The sequence below is a fragment of the Myxocyprinus asiaticus genome, chromosome 21, assembly GCF_019703515.2.
Source record: "Myxocyprinus asiaticus isolate MX2 ecotype Aquarium Trade chromosome 21, UBuf_Myxa_2, whole genome shotgun sequence".
Classification (NCBI taxonomy): Eukaryota; Metazoa; Chordata; class Actinopteri; order Cypriniformes; family Catostomidae; genus Myxocyprinus; species Myxocyprinus asiaticus.
Window position 1 is genome coordinate 3,826,961 of NC_059364.1, and position 25,896 is coordinate 3,852,856.

At 37.6% G+C, this 25,896-nt stretch overlaps 1 protein-coding gene across 1 annotated transcript in view; it reads right to left on the reverse strand.

Annotated features, from left to right (window-relative positions):
* The window catches only part of LOC127411910 (uncharacterized), an 89,968-nt gene that overhangs the window by 37,621 nt on the left and 26,451 nt on the right, over window positions 1-25,896 (reverse strand). The window contains exons 8-16 of the mRNA XM_051647803.1: window positions 25,716-25,830; window positions 25,432-25,509; window positions 25,174-25,289; window positions 19,794-19,956; window positions 8,982-9,112; window positions 7,291-7,372; window positions 3,304-3,453; window positions 1,613-1,762; window positions 878-1,134 (exon numbers count right to left, since the gene is read on the reverse strand). Coding sequence (XP_051503763.1) covers window positions 878-1,134; window positions 1,613-1,762; window positions 3,304-3,453; window positions 7,291-7,372; window positions 8,982-9,112; window positions 19,794-19,956; window positions 25,174-25,289; window positions 25,432-25,509; window positions 25,716-25,830 — 1,242 coding nt within the window. The remainder of the gene's footprint in view (window positions 1-877; window positions 1,135-1,612; window positions 1,763-3,303; window positions 3,454-7,290; window positions 7,373-8,981; window positions 9,113-19,793; window positions 19,957-25,173; window positions 25,290-25,431; window positions 25,510-25,715; window positions 25,831-25,896) is intronic.

Sequence of the window (25,896 nt, forward strand, 5' to 3'; positions counted from 1 at the left end):
TGTGTGTGTGTGTGTGCATGTGCCGCATTGTGGGTGTGTTATGGTCTCACCCCCTCATTTATGTGTGTGTTTGTTCTGCATTATGGCTGATTTATATACTGTATTTGAAAAAGTAAATACAAAAATCGCTCTGTTTTTTAGTCTTTCCCATTCATTTCCTATAGTTGTTCAATTCTGACCTTGAAAATTTAAGCCCAAAGTATACTTCAATTTTGATGCGAATGCTCAGCGTGTGCGTACAGTCGAATACAAGCCTGTCAAAGTATACTCCATTTCACAGTGCACGCATACACAGGCGTTTGGCTCATGCACACTACGACTGCTATGAGACGCTGAACAATTTCTCTTCAGGAGTTTAGACCCATAAAGATGTCTTTATATTCCTTCAGACTCGAGTTATACAAATGCAGGTATCTCCTGACCTCCTCACACACGTGCTCTTGACATGCATATAATTCCAGGCGCATGCGCAGTCTGCACGTTCAAAAATCAGGCTTGTTCAGTGCTCGAGCACTCTGCTGAGGATGAGATTTGAGTCATGCATCCTGTATGCGAACGCGATGACAACAGTTAAACATTCACCAGGTGTCATTACTCTGCATTTCATTCTATAAATATTAGTGATAGACTTATATATTGACCATTTTAAAATAAACGTGCCCGACTGAAGTAGTCATTCTGGGAGTATTAGTTCTAAAATCTACAAACAGCTTTATCAATGGGTAATGCATGTTTATTCTTTTGAAATACTTAAGTATGAGTTTTGAGTAAAAAAAAAAAAAAAAAGTAAATTTTAAGTAATGTTATATCCACTTATTCACTTCCTCCTCGAAAAGAAAGAGTTAAGAGTTCGTTGTAATCAAGTGTCAGCACATACTTTTCCATGACATCTTTGAGGCGTGCAGGTAGCAGCTGAGTGTGCAGGTGTCGTTGACTGCTCAGATGATGCACTTCCTGTCTGAGGTTCTGCAGTTCTAGACCTCTGTCCTGCAGTTCTCGCTCCAGCTGACAGCTCTCCTGCTCTGCCACGCTCACAGACTCTGGGTCACCCGCTAGAGATGCCTGTCTGATGGACAACTCCACCGCCTCCAACCACGCCTCCAGACTGCATAAAGACTGCAGCACCCGCACCACCTGTCCATCAAAATAAACAAAATCACAATAATCATTTCAAACATCACTGGAGATAGCTGCTATGTTCTGTCTAAAATAATTAATTGCAATGCACTATCAAGTCAATTCAAGTCAAGTCAGTTTTATTGGTTTAGCTTCATGTTTTAATGTCTGTTTTAATAAACATTTAAAATGTATTTCATGCACACAGAAAAATTGCATACTGTGCACACAATATGCAAATTGCACGCTACTCTCTTTCAAAAACGGTATATGGTACGCCATTCCGAATTCAAACTCTTATCCCTCCATCTCTCCCTATAGAAAGCTGCAGATCATGGATTGTAAACAAAGATTGGCAGGTACCAAATGTGCAAGTATAAGAATTGGCCATTGAAAAATCCATATTGGTCAGCTACTATTCTGAATAGGGGGAGTCTTCACCTGAATATCTATGGTGGTTATATTTATATCTATGGTGCTCTAGATATAATTGTACCCTGCAGTTGAGCTCCTCTGAGACCTGTAGCACCAGTCCATTCCTCTGATGCCTTCTCTTCAGCTCCTCCCACAAAACCTCCAGCTGACTCAGAAACTCCTGGATCTTTGTGCTGCCCGGATGTTGAGCTCGAACCAGACTGTGACCCTCCTGAAGACAGAGGAGAGTTTAAAATCGTATATTTTTTGAAACTACTGATAAGCTACTCAATTTGACTATACTTCACTATACTCCAAAAAAAACTGTGCACTGAAGCTATTTTATGGGGACACAATATCTTATATAATCTTTTAATATAATTACATTCTATAATAAAAATAAATAAATAAATAAACAAATAAAATCAGAGCAGTGTTTATCTGGCACAACAACAATAAAGATCTCAATTAGGTTGACAGCAAAACATGAACTAATACATTTACACTAAATTCTAACTAATACTAAAATAACACACTAAATGTACATAACTGAATCAAAATATAGGGATATACAGCAGAATTTAACTAAATACTCATTATAAACATTTTTTACATTATTGAGCATAGACTTTTTTAAGCGGTTTATTAAATTCAAACCATTCAAACGAACCATTTTGCTAAAATAAAACTGGATCTGCCAGCACTACTTGTGACAAATTATAAGAGTGCATTTGATTATTTTTGTCAGCTCGCTCAGTTATAATACAAAACTTGTGATACTGCTGAAGAATCCTGTTAAGTTAGTAGCATTGCTCCTCAACACTGCTAATTAAGGTGTTCAACATAAGGTCAAATTCTACGAAGCTTTGGTTTTCATAAAATAATAACACATCATAAAATGATTTTCTTAATCAGTTCTTTTATCTTGTTTTCCAGTAAAAATATAGAAACCTCCTTAAACCAGGGGGCCTGGGTAGCTCAGTGGTAAATACGCTGGCTACCACCCCTGGAGTTTGCTAGCTCGCTAGCTCAAATCCCAGGGCGTGCTGAGTGACTCCAGCCAGGTCTCCTAAGCAACCAAATTGGCCCGGTTGCTAGGGAGGGTAGAGTCACATGGGTTAACCTCCTCATGATCGCCATAATGTGGTTCGTTCTCGGTGGGGTGCGTGGTGATTTGAGCATGATTGCCGTGGTGGATGGCGTGAAGCCTCAACATGCGCTATGTCTCCATGGCAACACGCTCAACAAGCCACGTGATAAGATGCGCGGGTTGACGGTCTCAGACACGGAGGCAGCTAGGATTCGTCCTCCGCCACCCAGACTGAGGCGAATCACTACATGACCACGAGGACTTAAAAAAGCACATTGGGAATTGGGCATTCCAAATTGGGAGAAAAAGGGGGAAAATCCAAAAAAACAGAGAAAAAAAAGAAACCTCCTTAAACCAGCATTTACTTTAGATGCAAAACAACAGAAGATATTAAAACTTTTTTTCAGAGAAATTAAACCAAATTTAGTTGATTACAGCATCCTTAAAACAAGTAACAAATATTTTCCAACGGTGTATGAAAGATAAACTTAATTCAAAGGGAAAACAAGTATATTTTCCAAAGTAAACTATGTAAGAAAATGTGTGTTTTGCAGTGTAATCCATTCTTAAAAATAGCAGGACCACTATGCATAATAAAGCTATCAGAGGAGTTAACTCTGCACACTTGTTGCGTAAATCCAGTGAACATTTGTATACTAATCCGTTCTGACATTTATGCTCACCCTCTTGACCAGTTCTATTCTGGCTCTGTTGGACAGGATGTCCTGCTCCAGTGAGGCCTGACGTCTCTTGGCTGCTTCAAAACCCCTCGGCCCGGACAAGCTGCAGATTTGAGTGGCCATGGCAACACTATCTTTGAGCCAGGACAGAGTCTGTAAATACAGAGTCAAAAGGTTGAGATGAGAGCTGTTCCAAAGCCTAATGAGCTGCTTTGCTGTCTCCTTTCATAGGCAGCAGCCTTCTAAAGGCTAATGTAGACTTATTTTTTCTGTTTGCCGTTCTATCTCGAGTGGTTGAGCGTGCAGCATTTCACAGTATACTCTTTTGACCATATGCCCATACGGACATGCTCACTACGACTGCTTTGTGATACTCTTTTAGCAGAGTCAATGCCAGGTGCACGTGCTGAAAAGTCCCTTTTGCACTTTGTGCGAGACGTACCTGAATGCAGAAAACCTAAGTATACTTTGACAACCTGTTAATACTGGACGTGAACGGCATGTCGCGTCAAAAGCAAATTGCTCCTATTATAATCAATGATGACGTCTAGACTGGGTGCACCCATCCTGTTGTGCTAATGATGTATGGTCACCCCGTTCTATTTCTGATATAAATTATTTGCTGAAGTCTTTGAACTCACAGATGATCCACGTCCACACTATTACGTTTTTGTGTGAAAATGCATTAATTTAGCCACATTTATGCCCCTTTTCCACACTAGAATGGCATTTTCCTCCACCTGTTTTGCCTTAGGCTTTTTTATTAGTAGAATATAAGCATGTGCTTTGTTTCTGAAGGAAACCGCTCGTCTAAGTACTCTTAACCAACGTTAAAAAAACTAAAAATAATTTTGCCTGCATAATGTGACGTTTAGTCTAAACGCACCAATGCAGTGTGTATGTGCATGCAGGAGAGAGAGATTTAGGATATTACTTGATTTTAGGTGGCCAGGTGAAAATGTTAAACATTTCAAATATTTTTGGGGACATATTTAACAGTGCACTCATTTACAGTTATATTTTGTCTTGGACTTACACTGACACTTAGGGGTGTATCTGCAGCATCATTCAAATCCAACAGTTTTCAGTTTCAGATGCCATTGTAGAAATGTCCAATCTCATGGGAGTGCTCATGATTTTATATATATGTTTGAAAACGACTTATTAAACGTTACTTTTAAAAAGAATGTTATTAACTACTTATTTCATTCAAACCATTTGGAAAGTAGGGTTCGGAACGCCGGAATACTGTTTCTGTTCAGAGCGAACCGAAATGAAAAACATTCCGTTTTTAGTCCCTGATCTAAAATGGAACCTCATCAGTGACAAATGATTTAATTTGTTTTCAAAAATGTCCATAATTTTAACAGAAAACCCATGTAAAAATGCTACAGTAAAAAAATTTAATTAGTTAACGAGTAGTCACCTTAAAGTCGACATGAAATGAAAATTCACCCTATCTATTTTCTAAATGCACATTATTGATGTTATTGTGAATGATTCATCGGTGCATACGTTTTATTTATTTTTTAATTTTGACCTCGTAATCTTTAATCAAAATGTCATAACACGATCTTCCGATGAAACGACAGACTTCTCTCTGGTGACGTATGCAGGAGTTCTCCAATCATTTAGTCCGCTTAAACCCCGCCCCTTTCTTATAAATACCACAACCTTGCGTAGAGTTGAACGAAGTGTCAGTTGCATGTTGGTGAAGATGGCAAGGTGTATTTCTGTCTGAAAAATATCATCCTTAACCCAAACTTCCTTGGTTTACGGGTCAGCTGGCTTGAATTTACATTTGGAATGAGGAGGAATAACGGTGAATTCGTGTTTGTGTTCGAAACATTTCACGCCTGAATTGCTGAGATGATCACTAAAGAATACAACGTTTCAGATGCCTCTGGAGTTTATTTATATATTTGAATGCAGCTATCTTGGGATGCACAGCACGAGTAAGTCTTTTTCCTTTATATTTAGTGTAGGGCTGGAACAACTAATCGATTAAAATCAATAATTATCGATAATGGAAATCATCGACAACGAATTTCATTATCGTTTATTTTGAAAAAACACAACCCAAGATGTCCAGCGCACTAGAGCACTTTATAAACACTTCAAAGAAGATCATAATAAACATACAGTTTAATGTGGAGCGGTTGTTGAGTCAGGTGCATTGACGAAGTGCTTGTGCTGTTTGATGCGCGAGAGTTGTTTCTCTCCAGCTCTTCACTTACATTTTACTGCTATTTTCTATGTTTTGTAATGTAAACATGTTATGAATTCAAAATCAGCCACGTATTTTGCAAAGTTGTTTGTTCTTACCACAAGCGAGTCGCCGTTATACTCTGATGAGCAAGCGAGCGCACGCATCCACGTCAATCAAACCGATCGCAATGGAGACAGGGAGCGCAATCATTTACATCATACCAGGATTTCAGTTACAATGTAATCAATTGTGCAGCTTTCCTGGACAATAATATTTTAATAGAATACAGGAAATACAATTTTATTTGTAGCCGATTAATCGATTAATCGTAGAAATAATCGAAGATTAATCGATTATCAAAATAATCGTTAGTTGCAGCCCTAATTTAGTGTATTGTGATTCGAAACGTTAAAATATGGTTTTCTTTTACTCACTCGTTTTTCAACGGCTACAGCCTCTTCGTTAGCAAAGACCACGACGTACTCATGTGTTTATGTTGTCAATTTGTTCATAAATAAATGTGTTGAGATCGCTGCTTAATTTCACCGATCACCGGCTCTGACTCGGGCAGCACTGTGGTAGGGGTGTGTCCACTGCAAACTCGCATTCAGATCCGCCTCCGTTCCGCTATGCAACACTCATATTATCACAATCCAATCAATAACCAGTGGATAAACTCAAATCCTGCCCTACATTTTTTCTTGTTCGATAAGCTGTTTCACTAGGAAATAAGTCACAATATGGAAGTCGGTCGCAACTTCCGTTTCATGCTGACTTTAAAATATACAGTACAGAAAAAATTATAATATATTTAATATGTAATTTGCAAGTAAAATATTGTACAAATTATGTATGATTTTACAATACAGTATAATTAATGGTAAAAATGTATATTGTGTTCAACATGAGCAAAAAACATGCACCTTTACGGTAAACTATTATTAAAATAATGGTGAAAAACAATAATCGGGCATTCCCAGTCTCTGTGTGACCCATCACATTTCATTATATTTTATGTCATTTATTTAACAAAACATTTTGTTTTGCGTTTGGGTGAGTGACATGTGAATTTATGGCATTATGGCAGCAAGTTTTGCCACCATGGGACACAAAAGGCTGTATGTTAAGGACTGATAGCCTCAGTCACCATTCACTTTCATCGCATCCTTTTTCCATGCAATGAAAATGAATGGCGACTGAGACAACATCTCCTTTTGTGTCCCGCACAAGAAAGAAAGTCATACGGGTTTGAAACAACATTTTTGAGTGGACAATCCCTTTAAAATGCAGCATACCTAGGCAGCTCACTAGGTTTAGAAACAAGAGCCAAGATGTCACATTCCATAAAAGAATAGGAAGACAATATTTCACAACAGAAAGAGACAAGTGGAGATCCTTATTTAGATCCGGCTGGCATCTGAACTCCTGGCTGATTGGTTCAGACTGGGTTCAGAACCCACTGACTGGGTTTTCAAGCCAGAACAATTCCTGGAAGTCACATACACTAGCAGAGGCCGTCAAGGGTGTCAAACAAAAATGCAATCCGCATCCACTTAGTAAAGACACATCTATCAACCCGTTCACAAGTTTATTTTGGAGGAATCCAAACTCTTGGCTAGGTTCAGAACAAGTCAGCTGAACCACAGGAATGAGGTTTGCAGAAGTCTGCTGGAGGGGTTTGTTAATTTTCCCAGTGTTTTCTAGCCGATTGGACACAGTTGGTTTTTGTAGTGTAAGTGATTGTGTAAGAGTTGTGTAATGGTAAAGTAATAAATGGGCACCTTGTCTGCCGACACTGTGAATTTCTGGAGTTGAGTGTGGAGCGCTGGGTGGCCCCTGGACTCGGGCGCCAACGGGTTCCCACTGTAAAACAAAACACAGGACTTCAGTTTAGCATCTACAGCTCTTCTGCATGTGGGTGGCTGACAAAAGGGACTTTTTTCAACATCAACATTTTATGTTAAAATGTATATATTTGTAAATTGCTGCAACCGCCCACCATGTTTTAAATCAACTTTTTTGAATTCACAAGTTCATTTTAATGTGTGACAAATTAATTTTAAAAGTACAAATATTCTGGGTAGCCTCTAAATGAATATGAGATCCTGAAAAATGTGTGGATAATAATTCTAATACAATTTTAAAAGCCTGCATAGAGTATTTTTCGACATTTCAAAGTTTTCAGCTATTGTGATGCACTGATTCCACACAAAAGTGTAAAGCTTTAATTTATTTTAAGCTAATTAATGCAAAAAAAATTGTTAATTAAACTGAATTAATAGACATGAAGTAGTTCTACATAATTATTACAAATGTAATAAATAGTAACAGGTAAAGTGCTCCCTATTCCTAACTTTAAAGCTTAATAAATGTCTTATTTCCTGGTTAGCAGCATTTTAAAGGATCCTCATGAGATTGCCCATTTAACTGTTTTATGACTGATGTTGAGAGTCACTTCACAGAACTTAACAAAAAGTCATTTTTAATAAATTCTCTGGGCAATTTGCCAATTCATAAGTAGTAATTTTTGAAAATACGAAATGTTTAAAAAATCTAGTTTAAAACACATGTACCAAGTTCGTAGAAACTTTGTGTCCCTATTCATTTCATACATTTTTGGAAAAACATTAACAGCATTTTCTACAAAAAATTTATTTAATGACTACTAAAAAATAAAAAGGTACTTTCCTTGCACATTGAATGCACATGAGTGTGCACAACTTATTCGTTCATTTCAAAACAGTTTTCAAATATGTTTATCAAGGTAAAAAAAAAAAACATTTATTTATTTATAATTTATTTATTTTATATATATATATATATATATATATATATATATATATATATATATATATATATATAAATTATAAATATTTTTTTCTTAAAAAATTCACGATATTTGTAAAAAAAATGATAATAATAATTATATACTATATATATATAGTATATCATTATTATTATCATTTTTTTTACAAATATCGTGAATTTTTTAAGTCACAAATGCTTTCTTATGGTTACTTAATTTGACCTAAACAAGAAAAGAATGTACAAATATCAGATTTTTATTTTTAAACTTTACACACAGTCTGAAGGGTCTAAAGAGGTCCTCTCTGTTTTGTTTTTTTGTTTTTTTTAAACGGCTAGCTGTATTGGTTACACCATCTGACGTTTAATTTTGTGTTTTTTTTGGTTACACCACTTGTGTAAATTGCATTTTTAATGTATTTTCGAATAATTTAATAGATCTGGACAAAAAAAATAAGCGTCAGAATTTTAAAAAAAATTGCTAATAATAAAGTTTAAATAACATTTGTCTGTGGAGTCGGGCCGTTTGCTGTCCAGCCAAATAAGAAAGTTAAAAATGAATGGCCTTTTCTTTGAGGACAGTAAAATTACATCACTTCAACAGCCTGTGTGTTAAAAAAGGTGTTTAGTCAGTAAAAACACAAGACAGGGCAGTGCTAAATATCACCTTTTAGTTGTTGTCTGCAGTTTGACGATGACATCGCTGGCACAGACGGGTACTGGGTTCTCTCCTGGATATCGCTGCATGTCATCTTGGCAGTCTGATGGCTTACTGTGGCGCTCGCAGTCTCTCCCACCCTGTGAAGGGAAACACAAATTGCGTTTGTGTTTTTCTATCAGACATTGATGTGTATAAACTGAGCTTAAATGAATCATGTGTTCTTATACGCTTGAAGTTTTGCAGAAGCGAGCACAGAAACATGGTGGTCCCTCGTCACATTGACGCGTCACTGACTGCCCTGAATCGCGCCATTGGCATGGTAACCCAGGCTTAAATATCACCGTGTGGTTGGAGGTGTGGACGGTGTGGATGTAATCCCAGAAAATGGGAACAACAAGTTACAGTAAGCACTGTAAAACTGGATCCAGCGCCAACACAGGAAAATAATTATTATTTCAGCATTCGCTCACCAGCGTATCATGCAAAGAAGGTCACAAACTCTATCCGAGCTACGACACTTTTTCACAGACATTACATCAACAATTTAGAAAATAAACGAGGCCTCTTTTGGACACGCCATGTGCTATTGAAGAATGTGCTATGGCTGTGTTAATGACACGGATAAGCAGAAAATTATGGTTTGCCACTTTTACAAGCCATATGAAAAGAAAAATACAAATGAGATCTCTTTAATATCTTAATATTGTTTCTCCAAAACAGCAACTAAATGGAGGGTAAGTAGAGACCACAGTAATCTTATGTGACTCCTCTAGAGTTTCAAAAAAAGATCTCAACAAAGTCTTAAACTGTGCCTCAGATTTCCAAGATACAAAGTTTGAGATCTCATGACCTATAACATTTCTCATCAGATTCTTCCAAGAGCAAATGATTTGAGCTTTGCTATCCACATACATTTTATAGCTCTATACTCTTACTCAATGTCAACAATGAGACAATTTATGTCTCATTTGTGTCTATTTTGATTTCTCCAAAGGAATTTTCGGGGAAACATCCGAGATAAGACCAGTTACATGCATTAAGGAAGTCTACAGTGTGAATTTCATGATGTCAGGTCAACTTTAACTTTAAGAAACATTCTTTGTTAAAACAGAAAATTGCATAATAATATTATATATTTCTAATATTTTTTCACACTCTCACTAGTTTTTTAAATGCGTCTGCTAACAGTGTTGAACAGTGTACTGTACTGTATGCACATGCATCAAAGGAGATATAAAGTATGTAGTTTTCATAATTTTTGTCTTTTTTTTTTCTGAAAGTCATGAAAATTCCCACCACAATGTCATTTCCAGCACATCTTCTGTGCAGGAAATGACGCTGGTGAAAATGAAATTTTTAAAGTTTTTGAAATAAAAATGGTCGACTCTTTTGTCTTGGTAAGGCTAATTTCATAGCTAACATTTTATGTGTCCTAAATACACAATTAAATAATATTTTCACACTTTTTGCATAATTTGGCAAAATTACAGCTTGATTGGAAATGACACCCCATAAAAATCTTATTTAAACATTACTTGCTTCATATTTTATCTCAAGTATGCTTTTCACTGACAGTTTTGTTCACTTGGTAAACAAGTACTCTAACTTTTGAAAATAAATAAATAAATAAATAAATAAATACATTCTGGGAAAATTGTATGGTGTGGTGGAAATGACTATAGGACAGTCGTAATTTTTGAAAAACTAAAGAAAACTAATTTTCACACAATAAATAGTTAAATGGCTTATGTTTATTTCACTCTTTGTTTAGATTATCATAGTTTTAAACATGTAATAATTTGTGTTTTCAAAATGGATTTTTTTCATAGTATAATATTGAAGGTCTGGGTCTGGGACAAGGCTAAAATGGTAAAATCTGTACATAAAAGGCATGCGAAAAGTACCAGAAATAAATAATGAAGGCCTGGTCAAATATTTCCAATTCAATTTTAATGAGACCTTCATATATCAAAAAGAAACAAAGTTGAAATCGTTCGTTTTTATAAAAATCAACCCCTGGGACATGAAAGTGCCTGAAGTTGAAGAAACACCCAGTAATACCTTCCTTTTCATGAAACTGGGTGACAATGATAAACCAACTATTAAAGGGATAGTTCACCCAAAAATTACAATTTTGTCATCATATATTCACCCTCATGTTGTTCCAAACCTGACTTACTGTACTTTTTTCTATAGATTACAAAAGGAGCTATCAGACAGAATAACAGCCTCAGTCACCATTCACTTTCGTTTGCATCTGTTCCCATACCATGAAAGTGAATGGTGACTGAGGCTGTCATTCTGGTAAACATCTCCTCACGTGTTCCACAGACAAAAAAGTCATATGGGTTTAGAACATCATGATGACAGAATTTAAAGCGCATTTCTGTTGGTGAATTTAACAACGGTTGCTTAATTCACGCTGACAAATTTCAGCTTGCTGCTGCGACTAATAATGCCACTTTATGGCACCATATGAATCTCAGCACGACATTCTCTGATTATGAACTCAGCAGAAATGAGTCAGACTTTGGGAGAGAGAAACGTCTGATGCTTGATAGACACCGTCGCCTGAGAAAGTGCCATCTGGAGAGAGCAGCGAAATTATGGGGCTTAATAGCATTTATAAACACGCCACTCAAGGAGTGGAAGATTTGAGTTTAATCACACAACGGCACGTTATCAGGCGATTCGTGAATCAATGTGGATGGTTAGAATAGCAAGTGCGGCCTAATTAGACGGGGTGCACCGATAATCATCTTGCACGTCTTCTCTCCACATTCCCACTACATCATTCACTCGAAATCTATACAGGCTTTTATATAAACTCCTGGGCATTTTTCTGCATGACGACATGTAAGGAATTGTGAATTATGTCACTAGTGGTACAAAATCATTCTTCAATGACTTCCACAGCCCCGTTCCCAGTGCTGATACCAATTAGCGCTGAGTTTTTGCACCCTATTTCATCAGCTATGTGCCTCTATTGCACACAGCCTTCTCTCCATCTTTCAAGACCTCAGTTTAAGTGTAAAGTTGTGGAATGATGTCAGCCAAGAGTTCTCGTAGCAATGTGCCATATGGAGTAAGTGGCTATTGCATCTGTGAGCCATTAGCCAAAAAACAGGCCCACATCACTAAGCAAGAAGCCTGAATATACGAACGTTCACACAAACACACCCACGACAACCAAGGGATAGGTGCTATTCCTTATAACGTGTAAAAATCCACTGGTTTAGACACGCTTATACCCTACCGGCAAAAAACCCCAGAAAAAATTAAACCAACATAAGGAGAGCTGGTCTGTTTTGCTGGTTTTAGAAGGGATTTGATTGAACACTAGTCAGCTGGTCAGACTGGGGAGATAGCTGACCAACCAGTTAAACCAGCTAAAAACCAATTTGGCCAAGACCAGAAAATACCCTTAGGATGGTTTTGCCCATAGAGTCTTAGCGACTAAACTATATATTAGGGCTGAAACGATTAGTCGACGTTATCGACAATGTCAATAATAAAAAATTGTAGACAAAAATGTTCATTGTCGGATAGTCGTTTGATATCATTTAACGTAACATGAGATCACATTAAACTCTAATGATGATGCGTGAGAGCAGCACTGCAGTTCACATCTGATTGAGGAGAGGAAGAATTACACAACTCAGTCCAGATGCACTCGAAACTTTCTAAACAGCTTCAGGTGATCACAAAGTATGAGGGAATTATACAAAAATACCAAATAAGTAAATAAAGAAGCACTCTCGTTGTGGACTAAGTGGAGTCGGAGCGCTTTAAAGGAAACACCCCGGTGTTACATCTTTAATGCAGTTATATTTAATGCGTTATAGCTTTATTAAAGTTCAAATAAAACAGAAGCAGATCATGTAAATAACTACAAACTCTGAAACAGGCATTTCTCTGTGCGATCAGCACCTCTTCTTTGAGTTGCGTGAAGTGTCCCGATCTAAGGGGGAGAGATTGAAACTGCACCCGGCTGATGCACACTCAGTCATTGGGACACTCATCCCTCGAGCGCACACACTTAATGCAGCTAGATTATAACGTGATGACTCACGACTTATTGAATCATAATATATATGTCACTGTGCATTTCTTACCATGAAGAAAACTGTCAATACGCAGCTTTATTAATAAGAGAGAGTTTGTGTTTTTGTGAGTTAAAGATGGACTGAAGTGAACATAAAGGTGAGAGAGGGTAGTCTTCACCCCATTATACACTGAAACAAAATAAGTTTCTTATTTGTTTTTGTTTTGGCTTGTTTTCCAATATAAATATCTAAAACTCCTTTAAAACAACATACATTTTCTTTAGCAGCTGTACTGCAGAAGAAATAATTGTTATCTGAGAATGTTGAATATAATATAAAAAATACAAATATTTTAAAATATCTAAAAATCCTTTAAAAAAAGATGCATTCACATGAGAAGCAGCATATAGGATATTTAGACATGCTTTTAGAGAATAGATCTTGAATATGAGTATATTTTATCTTTACTGCACTCACAGAAGTATAACAAAGTGAATAAATACACTTATATACAAAATACACTTATATACAAAATACACTTATATTTAAGATACATTCCCTTAAAGCAAGTCTAAATATCTTATATGCTGCTTCTTCACTTGATAACAGTAGGATTTTTTTGCAGCGAATTTCTTTACTGAATTAAACTTAATAAAAAGTTTTTTTCCCTTTAATTCAATGAATGTCATTTAGAGGTATTTTTAAAAGATGATTTTGTCCTCTTTATTGTTAGCAAGCACGTTTAATAGTTAATACAACCTTTTAAGTCTGGGCACAAGCTGAATAATCGGTTAAGAGCTAACGATTAATCGTTGCAATAATCACAGAATAGTCGAATAATCGTTCTAATAATCGTTAGATTAATCGATCATCAAAATAATCGTTAGTTCCAGCCCTATATATATATATATATATATATATATATATTTACTGTATATTCCAAATTATTTTCAGCTGTTTAAAAATAAAATTAAAATAAAAATAAAATTATTAGTTTTATTGTATTCATGGTATATTAAATATACTAAATTTTTATAACTGTATTTTTATTATACTAGCAAATACTACATACATACACATGTCCATCTCTATACTACATACAAAGAGATTTTTTTATTATTTTGTTTATACTTGTCGTGTATTTTGTATTATAAAGTTTAGTTCCTGTTTCATGTCATGTGATCCCTTGTCATGTGATTTCATGTTTTCCCTCCATGTTCATGTGTCATGTTTTCATTGGTTTATTGTTTAATTAGCTTGTTATCAATACGTTATATCTTAACGTTACAATACTAGCAAACATAACATCAATATCAATAGACTTCATTAGTTTTAAATAGACAATAACTGTTTTTGAATTTACTCTTACTGCTTGTAATAAATAATTTTTCATATACTTTTGTGTTAACTGTGTTGTGAATTTAAAACTGCCACTTACTGTCTAAAAAACAATGGTGAAATGATGCATCCCTAAATGCACAGCGTTGCAATTTTGCAACGTTTTTTCCAAAATTCACCACAAATATAAGCATTAAAAAATCTTCATTTGTATGACCAGTGCCTTCCTAAAACCACTTTCATGGAGGAGAAAAAAAAAAAAAAAAAAAAAAAAAACATCAACAATGTCATTGTTGGGTCTTTGAGGGTTTAGCTGTTTATTTTATTTCAGCAGTACTAAGTCAAGAAATTCTATAATACTCTATGCAAATTTATATTTACATATTTGTCAGACGCTTTTATCCAAAGCAACTTACAGTGCATTCAGGTTATAGATTTTATCAGTTTGTGTGTTCCCTGGGAATCAAACCCATGATCATGACATTGCTAGTGCCATGATCAACCACTTGAGCTACAGGAACCCCCGCAAATATGAGAACGCAAAAGTTTCTAGCTACACAAGCTCGATTTCACGCATCGCTGTTTTCCAAAATACATCAGATTGCAATTCGTTACAAATGCAAGTTGCAACAACACTTTACAACGGAGCTGCAGACTTGCAATGCGTTGGCCAAGCGTTTGTGTTTGCTATTGCGTCCTTCGTAGAGTACGTTTCTGGTCCAAGCTGACTCGGGCTCTTGAGTGCGTGTGAAAGTGAACACAGCTTTCATCACACCCTTTTGTGTGTCGTTTCCTGGGCTAGTCGCCTCAACAGCTGCAGCCTGTACATCTTGACCTTAGTATACCATAATCATCTCAACACTCCTGTGGGTGTAAAGCTGTAAGAGCTGTTCTGTTTGAAGGCTTTGGGATGGTGGGAGCGTCTGGCAACCTGCTAGTCCAGTGGCTTTGTGTGTTCACCGTCTCCCAGTAAAAGTCTCCATAAAGCATAATGAGCGCGGTTTTCATAGACGATATACCCGGATGACTTCTGCTGCCAGTACTGCTGAAACAAAGTGCCATTGTTGTAAACCTGTGCTCAGTGTTAAGTGCCAGCCAAACAAAAGCAAAAAAAAAAAAAAAAAAAGCATCTGACGCAAAACTTTAGATGGAAGCTGACTAACAATTAGCTTCCATGTAGCTTCTAAAATACAGATTCCATATGGTTTAGCAGCTTTTAGGGTTGGAAGAACTGGTTCCATTTTTCACCAATACTAGAACCAAATGATTTTCACGTCTTTCGTTTCCATTAACAGTTCTCAAACGTACATTCCGCCGGTGCGGATGCAGCACGGTTCTAAAATACTCTGACAGCATTTCTAGCACTACCATTCAGCGGCACTGCAACATCGCTACTAAATCTGCAGCGAAAAATATACAGCACGACCAGTGTAGCCCGATTCCTGGAAAAATTACTCTTATGAGTCAGTTCTTTTTAATCTATCCAAAATAATCATAACAAAAACTGCACACAGTGAAGCTCTGTTTCAAGTCTAATGGTTCGTTATATGGTTTATGTTGCTATTTTACTAATCCAATGAGTGTTTTCCTCTATTTTGTGCAGAGAAGTCCAAAAGATGTTATTTCAGCCATAATGTCAGAGGACATGAAAACTCATAGATTCAAGGGTTTTGAGAGAGAATACGGTATGTCCTTGTGGGCCCCTTTTGCCCTTACCGCACAATCACAGCCCACTATACCTCATGGAAATGTCTAGATGTGTAGCGCCAGTTTAAATAACACCTTTAAAAGCTTTTCCTAAAGGTGGTGTATCACAGACAACGAGGCTCTGTTAGATGGAGAGGATGTCATAAAATTTATGAGAGAAATCGACTTGCATCCCAGCCTGTCCGCCGAGCAGGAAAAGAGGAGGTCCAAATTTTGCCATTTTAAATGACGAGTGAATCAGTCAAATTAAAGGAGAAAATTGCACCATCATCATTGGAAAGCAGCGAGTGTGCTTGTGTGGTATTTAAAAACACAATACTAATGTTTTAACTTAGGAAGAGTTCAGAAATCAGTATTTGGTGGAATAACCCTGATTTTCAATCACAGCTTTCATGCGTCTTGGCATGCTCTTTACCAGTCTTTCACATTGCTGTTGGGTGACCTTATGCCACTCCTGGCGCAAAAATCCATCTTCCTCTTGATCACATTCCAGAGGTTTTCAATGAGGTTCAGGTCTGGAGATTGGGCTGGACATGACAGTGTCTTGATCCGGTGGTCCTCCATCCACACCTTGCAGAAGGAAGCAAGTTTTCTTCCAGTATAAACTTGCCCGTGGCTTGATTCATGTGTCCTTCACAAAGACGAATCTGCCCCAGATCATCACCAATCCTCCACCTGGTTGTCTAATGGTTAGATGAAGACCTGGAGAGGTCTTCAAGCCACAGTGTCTCGCACCCACTGTGAAATTTGGTGGAGGATCGGTGATGATCTGGGGGTGCTTCAGCAAGGCTAGAATTGGGCAGATTCGTCTTTGTGAAGGACGTATGAATCAAGCCACGTACGAGGTTATCCTGGAAGAAAACTTGCTTCCTTCTGCTCTGACAATGTTCCCCAACTCTGAGGATTGGACAATTCTCCATGCCAAACAGCCAGGTCAATCAAGGTGTGGATGGAGGACCACCAGATCAAGACCCTGTCCTGTCCAGCCCAATCTCCAGACCTGAACCCCATTGAAAACCTCTGGAATGTGATTAAGAGGAAGATGATTGGCCACAAGCCATCAAACAAAGCTGGGCTGCTAGAATCATTCTGAAAGGGGTGTGAAAACGTATAAAACAAAAGGGGAATGCAAACTTCTGCAATTAACTGTATATCTACAGTAGTTTGTGAAAATGACTGACAGGACGACCATGAGTGCGAGCGCCAAACTTTTGACATCATTGCCATGGTAACCAGATACATTTCAGCTGATTTGCTAAAAGACAAGAATGAAAGTATCGTCAAGTCAATTTAAGACGCAACAAAATCGCTTCTCTTCGCTGCAAGTGAAAATTTTGTCTTATGCGCGAGCTGTAAAGGTCTGTGCATCAACATTGACATTTGGCAACAACTTTTTTTAAACAAGCTGTGATTGATCACTTTTCATGTCGGTCAGATGGCCACTTCCAATCTTGGGCGGTTCAGAGATGTGCGCTATGAGCCGGGGATATCGTGAATATAATCGAAAGATATGTGGAAAATTAATGCATTTCTCAAGCATGCTAAATGTATAGGGATGTTCCATTTTCATTTCAAGCACTTTTAAGCACTTTTCAACAAAATGTGCAGATTTTCCAGGTATTCCAGTACTTCAATTTCTAAAAGCTAAATTCAAGCACTTTAAGCACTTTAAGGACCTTGTGCGAACCCTGATTCTGGCATGATATACCGATATCTTAATTAATAATTAATTAGTTCATAATAATAGATTCGATAATTCGGTACTGTGTGAAATTCGTATTGGCGAATGGATGGCTGCATTAGAGTGTGTTGCAGCAAAAGTGAAACTTTTCTTAACTTTTAGTTGCATGACAGAGTATCACTTTCGGAAAAACCTTTGCATTTTTTCTCGCGACGCACCATCCCCTCTGAAATCAATTGGTTGTTCTCTTATGCAGCGTAAACTATGTTATGTTGGCACTCTAAGGGGCCATTCAGACCAAAATGTTCTTGCACTAAAAAAGCTAGACACAGTGCAACTAATTTAAACAGGTGTTCTCGAGACGCGTTTTGAAAAGTTTAAGTTCTTTTTAACTTGACATGGCATCTAAAAAACTAGGGATGTCCCAATACTGGTATCGGAATCGGGTCCGATACCATGCTCATGTATTTGTAATCCTGCTCATGCTCCTAAAAATATTCAGATACCATCTGTGGTACGAATGTCATTGTGTAAACATTCAGCGCACAAATTAAAATCATGCTATGCCATAGTGTGATTAATAAACTGCAAAGGCTGCGATTTAATGAGATAAATATATAGTTTGCATGTGCTGCTTACTTCAAATGTGAGAGCTTATGAATGTGTGGAGCCGGTGTTGTGCTGACACAATACCATTTAGAGCATCTTGTCTCATAGACGGAAAACACCATCATGAGCATCGCACACCTTGTTTGTAGCAGATGACAGTGAGCAGAGTGCTAATTCACTTCGAAGCATGAGGCACATACAGACTACATATTTATTTAATTAAATAGCAGCCTTTTGTGGTTTAATAATCACACTGGGTCACATAGCAACCTGCTTTTCCAGAAGTGAGAAGTTACTGTCAAAAACACACAGAAACGGAAAGGGCTTCAAAATAAAAGCTTCCGCCAAAAAAAAGAAAAACTCAATTTAAATGGAAAAACTATAACAGAAATATATCACTACTGTATAGTTATGTAATATTCACTGTAACACTACTACTAATAATAATAATTATAATAATAATAATAAATCAATAGTAATTGTATAATATTTAAACACTATCTCTGTGATACTCTGTTACGCAGCAATTTATTTAACAAAAATAACTACAATGATGTATTCTGGATTGTACTATGAGGTTCTGTATAAAAGCACTTCCTTTGATAACAAATAATACAATATTATGTTGAAATTTAATTGTTCTATTTTCATTTGATTAAAGTTTTAATGAGTTCATTTATTGGGGCCTGGGTAGCTCAGCGAGCATTGACGCTGACTACCACCGCTGGAGTCGCGAGTTCGAATCCAGGGCATGCTGAGTGACTCCAGCCAGGTCTCCTAAGCAACAAAATTGGCCCGGTTGCTAGGGAGGGTAGAGTCACATGGGGTAACCTCCTCGTGGTCGCGATTAGTGGTTCTCGCTCTCAATGGGGCACGTGGTAAGTTGTGCATGGATCGCGGAGAGTAGCATGAGCCTCCACATGCTGTGAGTCTCCGCGGTGTCATGCACAATGAGTCACGTGATAAGATGCGCAGACTGACGATCTCAGAAGCGGAGGCAACTGAGACTTGTCCTCCACCACCCAGACTGAGGTGACTAACCGTGCCACTATGAGGACCTACTAAGTAGTGGGAATTGGGCATTTAAAATTTTTAAAAAACATTATTCCATTTATTTAGACACCATTTTGATGATAAAAATGAAATAAACTGTTGATATGGAATTCAGAAAACAAAACAAAACAGGTATCGTATAAAAAACTATAGTATTTCAAAGAGCTGAAATTGGTGTAAACATCCCCTAACACTGTAGCTTGATGTTACACTCCATAGAGTTTTCATTGGGGAACATTGAAACAAGTCATGTGAAAGGCCTTTATTCTGTCGTTTGTGTGGGTCCAAAAGAAAACAAGCAAGAAGGAAGAAATGAAAAATAAGGAACGCAAGTATTATGAGAGAATGTACTTGTACGACTATAATAGAAGGAAGGCTGCATACCGTAAACCCCTTCAGACGATTCTGTTCCTCCTTCACCTCCTTTCCCATAATTCTCCCTTGGTCTGTTCCCACGCTGCCGGGTGGCTCTTGGCTTGGGGTTTCGGGGTCACTGCTTTCTCTGGTTAACGAGGAGGTGGAGGGCCGATGAGTTGCCTTTTCGTTCCTACAAACACAACACTGAGCCATCAAATAAACCTGCCAACTGGACAGACGTCCAAAGCCAAGAACACAGCAAGCAGCTCCATCGCTGATTCTAATTATGTTGATGATGGATTGTCATTTGTTCTTTCTCTACAGGGATTTAAAATAGAGACTGCAAATGACATGATAGCTTATTGCACATCTGGTACTAGTAACTTCCGAAATTAAGCAATGTTTTCGAAACAAAGCCAATAAGATGGATCGCTAAATGCACGATTACATCATGTCTTAAAATACTCATGCCCATGGGAATAACCATTTTCCAAGGCAAAATCAAGGAGAGATGTGACTTTAAGTGGTAAAGCTCGAAACATATGTTCACGCAAGAACTTAAGTTGTTTTTAGCGCCAATCAACGCAAGTTCTCAAGTGAACATACACTATGAGCTGGTTTTGCATTGTGAATGTGAGTGCAACTGACATCAAGTTTTCACTGAAAAATGATGTTAATTTTGGTCGTATGCCTTCAGAATACTTGGAATATGACTCCGGAGTCGCATGGATTACTTTTGGGTCCTTTTGAAGCTATAAAGTGAGGCACTATCCACTGCCATTATATTGAAAAGACGGACCGTAATATTCATTTTTGTGTTCTGCATAAGAAATAAAGTCATAACGACATGAGGATTAAATAATGACAAAATGTAAATTTTTGGGTTAACTATATCTTCAAGCTGGCATATACTGTAGAACATTTTTTAACATCGAAAAATATACACTCTTCACATTTAACAGAACCTGATTTTATATTAAGATTATTAACTGCTTATGGGGACATACAGAATAACCCATGTGCCATTATTAATTTCCCTCAGATTTACATATGACAGAAATGTTCCGCTCATGTGTGTACTTTTACCACATGTTTAGAGAACAGAGTGGACTGCTTATGTATTATCTTACCATTAGTAACTTTTGCCATGAATTCATCTTTATTAAACATCTGTGATGCCCAAATAAACTCTTACACATTTAATTAAAGGAATAAATTCCACTAATAGCAGGAGTAAGCATACTTCATCCTAAAATAAAGACATGGACTGAGGCGGTGGCAGTTACCTTTCTGCAGTAAGCACACTATTTATTCAGACTAACTGGGCTCAGGAATGGGAATCGAAAACTTTTAAACATCAAACGACTATTAAATCCACAAAGAGGCTTCAGATGGTGTAATAAAATACAGAACAAGCTGAAACTTGGATTCAGTGACCAAATTACAACAAACAAATAAACAAAAGCCTGTGTAAGAGTTGATATCAAAGGGCTTTTCTGGAGTTTAGTATTTGAAAGTATTACTCTAATCAGGGGAAAATATTCGGATCAGCAATTGCTGACATTATGAAAATAAACATCTTTTATACGCATCTAATTATCATTTGGATTCGATTGGGCGACCCAATGCAGTTGGTTGTGGGAAATACGAATAAAACAAAAACAGAAGTGTGGAAAGAGCCTTTGGCTCAGTGGAAAACCAGCTTTTTGCCCATTAAAGCTGAAACGTGTCATTTTTCTCAATATTTTCTCCTACATGATTTCACCTAAAAGCGGTGTTAATTATCACACAGTTGTTGTTCTAGTCTTGTTTTTGTCTTTGATGAAAATGTCCTTTACATTTAGTCAATATTTCATCATGTCATAAGGAAGGTGTGCCTCTCTCATGATTAAGTGGGAGCTGCAGATTCCCCAGCGTGTGACAGTGGTGCACCTTGCCAGACAACTGATCACATAGTAAATGAGTGCCCAATAAGATGCTTTATTGTTGGTCTTCGGGCGCTACATGAAGCAACCCCTGAGGCAGTGCAATATCTAACTGACTTGCACTTTAACTTATGACAGCTTTCCATGTAATGCTGGCTGTGTTCTTTTACAAATTGCTTAATGTCATATGAATAAATTTTTTTTAAAAATCATCACAAAAATGGCATATAATTTTAGTCAACAAAAATATTTTAGTTGACCATTATGTACTAAATGACAAAACATAAACCATAACACAATGGTTCTCAACTTATTTGGACACGCCCCCTTTTGAAACAAGAAAAACTTTCGAACAGGCCAAAAGTTAAGTGCTAATTCACCTTTTCACCCATTCAAATCTCATCTTATATATGCGAGATGCCAGCTTCATTTCAGAATGCCTAAATGTACATACAGTGTTGAATTATTACACTTTTGATTACCCAGCCACTGTACTGTCACAATGAATCACCAATTTGTACAATCACCATTTGAAGTCTGTTTAAAGTCTAAATTAAAGGGATAGTTCACCCAAAAATGATGTCTATGACTTTCTCTCTTCTGCAGAACACAAATGGAGATTTTTAGAAGAATATCTCAGCTCTGTAGGTCCATACAATGCATGTGAATGGTGACCAGACCTTTGAAGACTGCATACAAGTAATCCAATAGACTCCAGTGGTCTTCTGAAGCGATCCAGTTGATTTTGGGTGAGAACAGACCAAAATATACAGTAGCTCCTTTTTCACTGTACATCTTGCCATTGCAGTCTCTATAGGCATGATCATGATTTCAAGCTCGATTACACTTCCTAGTGCTTGATGCATGTGATGTACAGTGAAAAGGAGTTATATTTTGGTCTGTTCTCACCCAAAACTGGATCTCTTCAGAAGACACTGATTTAACCACTGGAGTCTTATGGATTACTTTTAAAATGACTGTCTGTGTTTTTTGGAGCTTTAAAGTGTTGATCACCATCCACTTCCATTGAATAGACCTACAGAGCTGAGAATTTCTTCTAACAATCTTAGTTTGTTTCCAGCAGAAGAAAGAAAGTCATATACATCTGGGATGGCATGAGGGTGAGTAAATGATGAGAGAATTTTCATTTTTAGGTGAACTATTCCTTTAAACATAATGATGTGATTAAAGCACTGAATCCAGCAGAAACTTCAGCATTATCGTCTGATTGTGAAGCGCTAATGCTTTCAGTACACAATGACTGGTTGGTGCCCAGCATTTTCCGATTCTCATTTGCATAAAGTTGAGCATTTCTCAAATATTTTCGAGATCTGCACACACAGGATGTGCTGTAGTGCCAGGCAAAGTATAAACAAGGCTTAAAGTCCCCATGAAATCAAAATGAAAGTTTTGCTGGTTTTAATCCATATCTATAGGCTTTAAAGTCATCTTTATGCTAGTGTACTTCTAAATGCTGACAAAATTAGTTTTCAGAAGTTATAAGCATTTAAAATCTGCCATCTCTCTCTTCCAGCTAAAAAGACGCCGCAACACCCATGATATCACTTAGAGGTTCAGAAGCCTTAGCCAATAAAATTTTCGAAACTAAAAGGGACCCTCCCCCTTCATCTGTTCCTGCCCGGCTGTGTTCTAACTGGCGCTGATAATGTCTTCGCAGGGCACTTCGAAGGCAACACAATCCACGCTGTAGGGCTGTTCAAAACAGATTTTCCAAAAAGAATCACTTAAAAAGTGAGTTCTGACTGACCGTTATCACCTTTTAGCCAACGGAAGCTCTCACAGTGGAGGGTAATTGTCTTCGAATGGTATAGGGCATAGGGATAATCACTTGGGACGCGCCAATGTGGCAGCTGGACGCAAGAAAAGTTGCTGGAGTTTAATAATGAGTTTCTATTTTTTGTGCAGCCGAGGGGATGTACAGCACCAGTAAGTGTTCTTTATTAATTATGCTTAGTGTATTGTGATAAAAAACATAGATATATTATCTTTTACCCGCTTTTTTGTTATTAATCTTGCAAAACGGCTCCAGCCCTGTTGAAAGCAAAGATCGTGATGTGCTGTGTGCGTTTGTGGGCTGGTTATGGATTAATGCTGTCAGATCATCACTTTTAAAGTCAGTGAAAAGCTGGCCAGTATTGAGATCGCTTCTCAAGTTTCCCCTGTAAGCGGCTCTGACATTAGCAGCATGGTAGAAAGGGTTTGTGTGTGTGTATCTGTGTGTGGGTGTCTGTAAACTAAAGCCTATTGGCTAGTTTTAAAAATGGGATGAGTCGTTCGACTTGTCCCACCCACACTTCCTGTTTCAGTAGGAAAAACGTCAAAACACCAAATTGAACCGCACTCGCCAAAGCACTTCACAGGGACTTTAAGGAGAAAAAGGCGAAGGAAATGAAATTGCCAATATTGGTTTTTGCATTTATTTTCACAGATTTGCTGAATGTGTGAATGAATGAGATTTGAGAAACACTGCTATAACAGGCCAAACTTTAAACAAATATACAATTATTTTGAAATATTTATAAACTACTTACATTTATTCAAACATGTATCAAACATATTAAAGATTAATATGTTTCATATGTATGATTAAACAAGAAAAAACTGTCTCGAAAACCTGAACTCCTGAAATAATTGCATATAATGAATATACTAGAGTTTTAGATACATTTTAGAAGTTACTCTGTTGTGAATTCCTCAAGTTTAGACATTTTAAGATATTGCGTTACATGACACGCATTGGGTTTTTTTTGGGGGGGGGATTTTTCCCCTTTTTTCACCCAATTTGGAATGCCCAATTCCCAGTGCGCTTTTAAGTCCTTGTGGTCACGTAGTGATTCGCCTCAGTCCGGGTGGTGGAGGATGAATCCCAGTTGCCTCCACGTCTGAGACCATCAACCTGCGCATCTTATCCCGTGGCTTGTTGAGCGCGTTGCCACGGAGACATAGCGCGTGTGGAGGCTTCACGCCATCCACAGCGGCATCCGCGCCCAACTCACCACGCGCCCCACCAAGAACAAACCACATTATAGCGACCACGAGGAGGTTACCCCATGTGACTCTACCCACCCTAGCAACCGGGCCAGTTAGCGAACTAGCAAACTCCAGGCGTGATAGCCAGCGTCCTTTACCACTGAGCTACCCAGGCTCCCGTGACACGCATTTTTAAGAAAATGGCGTATTCACAACGCAAGTTACACATTCTGACTAGTTCAATTTCACCTGTTCATTCGCCTCATTGTCTGTGCAGATGTAAGTTATAATATTACGTTTATGTTGTGGATATAGCTGATTGATGTCACATACAGTATATAGGATGCGCTTGAGTGAGGTAATTAACCCATTAGTAAAGTTTGAATTAGTGAATTCATTCCTCATTATTTGTGCATTTCCATTTGGTGCCACTAGTAGTGCTGTTTACAGCCTTCTACTTAAAGGTTTATGACTATAGTAGCTTGAATTACCTGACAGCATTCTGGAGGAGACCCCAGCAGTCCTTCACCTCACTTTGCTTTTGTGTGACCCTGGACACCAACACTGGATGCAGGTTCAAAAGCTGAGATACGGTCACGTCCAACATCTGAAACCACAGACATAAAACATACACAGGAGTCAGGATGGCAATTTGGACAACATTTAAGCACAAAATTCATCCTTTGTTTAAAGTACGTCTCAAAGCTCCTCAAGTCACTATAATGGGATATGAATTTTGGATTGCACACCATGATTTGACTGGCAATATCCCGAATCTCTCCGTCTCGGCTGGTTTCCACACCATTGGTTAGAGAGAGGCTTTTTCTCTGGATGAAAAGTTAAAAAAGGAGAGCAAACCATAAATAACTTCTAAGATTACATCAGCATGTCAACATACAAAAACAGCGGTGCAGCAATGGGGTATTTATTAACGTTAAAGAGCACGTCAAAGCAAAATGGCACTGTCATACTGGATTAGCTTTGGGGTTTGAATATAAATAGCATTGCTGATGGAGCTATGAAAGATTATTACCATGTTATTAATGGAACAGACAACATTATCTGCCTGCTGGTAGAAGGACGAGACTTCCAGAGCACACTGAAGATTCTCATGATAGTCCTTCAAGTGAGACTGAGCCTTCAGCCACCTGGGTAGTTGGCAAATAAACATATTCACATACAGTTCTGCTCATAAATGTACAAACACCTTGGAG